General features: G+C 26.4%; 1 protein-coding gene across 1 annotated transcript; it reads right to left on the bottom strand.

Annotated features, from left to right (window-relative positions):
• Positions 1-1,632: 1,632 nt before the first annotated feature.
• On the bottom strand, positions 1,633-2,613 carry LOC112779574 (membrane protein PM19L). Its single transcript, XM_025823892.3, has 3 exons — positions 2,403-2,613; positions 2,142-2,319; positions 1,633-2,049 (listed from the first exon to the last, which is right to left on the bottom strand). The coding sequence occupies exons 1-3, from the start codon at positions 2,527-2,529 to the stop codon at positions 1,809-1,811; spliced, it is 546 nt and encodes a 181-aa protein (XP_025679677.1). The 5' UTR covers positions 2,530-2,613; the 3' UTR covers positions 1,633-1,808.
• Between the last annotated feature and the right edge of the window lie 3,255 nt (positions 2,614-5,868).

Below are 5,868 nucleotides of genomic sequence, written 5' to 3'. Positions count from 1 at the left end.
AAAGTTTTTTGTCTTAATCCTGCCTTTAGTTTTTTGTCATTATAAAATATACATTTCATAGTTTTGGTTCCATAATCTCTTTCTTAATTTTAATCTTGTAAAATTTAAAAACCATTACTTTTAATTCTTACTTAATTCTTGCTATTAATTTATTATATAAAATATTGATATAATAGAACAAAAACTAATATAATAAATATATTTATTAATATTTTACTTATTATGTAAGTATTTAGCTTATCACATCAAAATTTAACAAACGGCAAAATAAACTAATAACCATACAAATTAAAACCAGAATTTAAACTAACCAAAAATAAAAAATGGGAACTTATATTATAAATAGTGAATAAAGAAAAAATATTTTATTATTAATGAAAACCTAAAATCTAACAAGCTACTTTGTCAAATTCAAAAAAAATTACACAAAAATAACCATTTACTAAAAAAAAAAAAGTAAAAAGGCTGAGAATTGTATGCTAGTACCGTAGAAGGAGTAGGTGAATGATTTAGAGCATGGGATATGGAAACGTGCCACGTGCGAAGAGTGGTGAAGCTCAGCTTGGGAGCACGTGGCTAAGTGTACTGTGTAATTGGATGAGTACTCCCTCTCGTGATGTGAGTACAGTAAAGAAAACAAGAGGATTATTGATGGTCTTTTTGGAGGTTTTCTAGATCCCAAAATAGAAATCCATCCACCAATCAATATTTTTCGAAAAAATAGTTTTCAAATAATTACACCTTTGTCATTTCATTTTTTTATTTTTTTAGTTTTTATGTATATTGGAAATGTGAAAGAAAACATGAAGATGGCAATTATATTAGGACAATTGAATTTAAGTCACGATCAAAATTGTACAAATAATACTGGTATTTATATACACAAATGAGACCACTCCCACAAAGTGAAGTGATGATTCAGTTTTTTGTGTGTCTGCATTTTTAAGGTGATAAGTCAAATAAATGTGACTCCACTTGACATGGAAAGGAGCTGTCTCCACCAAAGAGACATTCACTAAAGAAAGACGGTATTGTGTGAGAATCTAAAATTATGTTAATGACACCTTTGCTCCTTTTCAACTCTTTTGATTTCTTAATTCACTATAAAACTAAATTATAACGTATTTTGTTGAAATGACATCTTAGTTCATCACTCAGATTACTTAGTAAAATTTATGGGATTCAACAATGAGTCAAACTGGCAAAAACCCACAATTGACAATAATCGATGACCTATCCTAAAAATAAAGGCTATTACCCTCTATTCTTTCATCAATTTTTGATCTGAAGCGAGCTAGAGTAAAACAATAAAAATAAAAAAGAATTACTTTCAAGGTATTTGATAAATTTCGAAGTACAGAAGATTAGAATAAATCAAAAATGAAAATAAAAGTCCATCAACACTTTTAGACTCCAATATTGGTTCATATTTGCTGCCTAAATTATGCACTTTAAAGACTATACTTCTAATGCATTCATGATTACTCTCTTACTTTAGTACTCAATCCATCACGTTCTATTTAGTTTTGTTAAGATTAAATTATATCATCATCCTCTCAGTGCGGGAAAACCTTCTAAAAATTAATATATGTCAAAACTCTTTAAAAAAGTAATTAATATATGTCAAAACTCTTAAAAAAAGTATAATCCACAACGTTTTTTAGCATATAACGTTACGTTATTGATGGAGTACAATACGAGATGGGAGAAGGCAGAAAATACAAAAAGGTAATTGAAAACATTCATATACAGAGTGAAAATACTACAACATAGTCTCCCAACAGTTGGATGACTTAGATGATCGATGATCAGACACGAGCACTAGAAGTGGGAACACCAGCACCCTTGTGCATAGGGTCTCCAGTAGTAGCACCTCCGACGCCGTAGTCGGAGTCACGGTAGCCAGGGCCATATCTGGTACTATACAAGCCAGCATGGATAAGCAACAAGTAAAGCAATTGTGTAAACGTGAGAATGATTATGAACGCCTCCACAATCCTCAACCTCCACCCTCTATGTCCTCCTATATTTATCTGCTTGCATGCCAAGCTGCATAAACATATTAAGTCACCAAATTAAATTTAGAAAATATTTTCAAGATATATCACTAATTGATGGAGAGAATGAAATGACGTTTCTACCCAAAGGCGAGAGCCGTGACGGCCCAGGCAACAACTGAAGTGGCTCCGGCAGCTGCCAAGCTGTCATTCCTCCATGTTCTAATGTGATTGCCGCCTAAGAATTTGGAAACTATTCCAAGAACCGCCGCTAGCATGGAGAACGTCAAGAAGAACATGGTTGCACCATTTCCTCCAAAACCTATTATTCAAATTATTTTTAAATGAATAATCAATTTGGATTAAATAAATCAAATACACAAATATTTAAGTGTTGATACTTACTGGGGTGATTAGTTTGGCCATTGATGAACTTGTTGAGGCACCAGCTAGCAAAACCAAGGACAATGAAATACATGACCAAGTTCAGAAATAGCAGAGGAGCTGCCACATTCCTTCCAACCGTTGCCATAATCTCTCTTTCTCTTTTTCTTCACAATAATGCCTTGTATATTTTCTACACTGTTCGGTGAGTGAGAATACTTACTTCCCTAGTGCTGCTATAACGAAGTATTATATAGAAACAATCATCGGTGTGTTGAGGACACGTGTAGTAAAATAAAGCCATACACGTGTTCTCCTTTGCTGACAGGTGGTGGGACACTTGTCAAATTCTGTCACTACGTTATCTACAATTCTCCATCACAATGATCTCGAACTTTATAATATATATCAAACGGTGCAAAAATTAATATTCATAAATAATTCTACAACTTTCAAAAGATCATTGATTACTTGTCCTGTAGGGTGTTAAAATACCAATGATGAATTAAAATCTATGTAGTTTAATTTTATATGCATGTTGTGATTATTCAATTGTTGTATGTAACGAATTAATTCATCTTATAATAACAAGTAATAAAATTAAAATAGTACGTAAAGAGTACGCAATAACGCAAAGATAAGAAATGTTTTGTTATGTATCTTTTTATTGATTAAAATTTATGAAGATAAAATTAAATATATAGAGTATTTATTTATAAAAAATAAAAAATAAAATAAAAATAAGATAAAAAATAAAAACTAAACTTATAATTAAATTTATGTATTTTGTTAAATTGAATTTATGAGTTGTGAGATTTTTTTTTATGGTTGTTATGAGTTAAGATAAAAACGTAGTTTAATAACGAGACTTCCAAAAGTGCTAAACAAATAGCGTTTGAAAATTCTTGGTGGAAAATTGGCTATAAATTGTATTTTTTTTAACAGTATATTTGGTGTATTGGTTACATATTGTTGTATTTATCAGCAATGGGTATAGAAATGTATACACACTTGGATCGGATAGGATGGATACTTATTGGGAAAGAGAGTTCGGTTCCAGAATAATCATTTCTTATCCAATCCAATGTAGTAATTGACGACCGTTTTTTAGATTCTGAGATTTGGGGAGGACCAGAAGCACTGTTTTTTATTGTGTTATAGTCAATTCTGAAAATTATTCCTTCCATACATCACATCATTATCACAATGGCGTTTGCAGATATATTGCAGACAGAAATTAAATAAAATAGATATGTCTCCGATGATATAATTTTTTTTACCTTCGTTCATATATTAATTTGTTAAGAAAAAATATATAATATTTATTTTAAAATATAAAATAATAGAGTACACCCAAAGGGGAAACAAAAGGAAACAATAATAACGATGCTTTCCTGTGACTCTTATATCGTGAATAAATCATAAAAACGTTATGATGAAATTGCTTGATTTGTGTAGCTAATATAACGAGCAAAAGATGTTGCATTTTATATATACTAGCGGCTCAACAGGCACTATCGTGCCTGTTCAGCCGCTTTTCTATTATTTTTTAAAAAAATTAAATTTATTTTTTGTTAATATATTATTTATTTTTTAAATTTATTAAATAAATATTTTTTATTATTTTAATATTGGCATGACTTTATTTATATAATATTTTGTTAAAATTAAAACTATTATAAAAAAATTTTAAAATGTTAAATTATAAAAATATACAATAAAGAAGTATATATATATATATATATATATATATATAGTTTAAAAAATAATTATAATAATATTATCCTGATTCAAAAAAATTATATATAAATCAAAATACATATTAGTTATTTACAAAAGTTAATTTTTACTTAAATGTCACAGATATTTATATTTGTCTTCATATTTTTTAAGTGGTAGGCCAAAATATGAATCTGAAGAGGTTTTCATTTTCTTATAAGTAATGAAAAAAAAAAGAAGAAATGAGAATGTTTATTTTTTTTATTTTTAAATATCAAACTATAAGAATAATTAATAAACAAAATAGGAGAATATAAAAATTGTGTACCTGAAAAAAATCTTCGTAATTCATCATATATATCCTTATTAATAATTTTTTGAGTCTTGAAAAACTGTCAGATTTATTGATTATAAAAATAACTATATAAACGCTTCAAGATTATTCAATTAAATTGATTCCTTAATATAGTAGGGACAAATTCAATTAATTCAATTAATTATAGATTTGATAAAATAATTTAAAAATAAAAAATTTATTTAAAAATAAATATAAAAATTTTATAAGTTATTTTATTTTTTAATTTTATATTCATAATTTTAATAGATAAAAAATATTTTATTTTTTAAATTTTATATTCAATTTATTAAATTATCTTTAATTTAAATTTTTTTTAAATTATTAATGTATACTTTTATTATATCTTCTTATTGTATCACACACTATTATTTTCTCTTACTATTACTTCTATGGTACACTATTATTGCCTTATTCTCTTTTCTCATTTTCTTCTTCTCCTCACACCTTCTCTTTACCCAATCGTAATTAATTATCACAAAGTACTATTATCGCAACTTTCAATCTTGTCTATCACTTTGATCTATAATCATTTATTATGTTAACTTTTATGAGTCGTTGAAGTGTTGTTAAAGAATTGGTTTTTATGTCTTCTGAATATCTAAATGTATGAAAACAGTAGTTTTTTCTTGATGTGAATTTTAAGTTGTCTTATTATTCTATTAAAAAAATATACCAAATAAAACATTCAAAATTTTTGCTCAAATTATCAAAATTTGATGTCAGTAATCCTTAAAAATAATATTAAATACATTATTTTAACTAATATAACAAAAATAGTATATTATTGTAAGTTTTTAACTAATAATTATAAAATTAAGTTGCAATTTAATATAGACCCTTAGAATAAAAGACTGTCATTACTTCTTACATTTGACTACTATTATATAAGTTGTATGTTTGTTTTATTCTTAATCATCACTTGATATAACTCATATTTAATAGGTTAAAAAATTCTTTCTTTCTCTCTCTTATATTCTTAACTTCTTCTATAATAAATTTTTTACATTATCTAATACATAAAATGTCACATCCTTACATTTATCTTAAAAGTTAAAAGTTAAAAGTAAATTATATTAGTATTTTTAATAAAATTAAAATAAAAAGATAAAAAGCTACTGAAAAGAATAATATTAAATTTGAGTTATGCTATGTGTACACCAAAGTCCGTCACCCGTATAAAATACATGCTAGAATACAAATACACATTGAAAATAAATTAAACTACACATGTATTTATTATACACAAATACATTGGTGGCTGATTTTGGTGTACAAATAGTATTTTTGATTAAATTTTATGTTCTTTTGTACCAGAATATTACAATTTATTAGATTATTATATTATCTTTGTACTACAGAACAAAAAATAAAATTCTATATCTTCTTATTGTTACTTATTTTACTTTATTT

The sequence above is a fragment of the Arachis hypogaea genome, chromosome 19 (assembly GCF_003086295.3).
Source record: "Arachis hypogaea cultivar Tifrunner chromosome 19, arahy.Tifrunner.gnm2.J5K5, whole genome shotgun sequence".
Taxonomy (NCBI): domain Eukaryota; kingdom Viridiplantae; phylum Streptophyta; class Magnoliopsida; order Fabales; family Fabaceae; genus Arachis; species Arachis hypogaea.
Note: the sequence above shows the minus strand (reverse complement) of the source record. Positions and strands in the feature narration are given on the sequence as shown.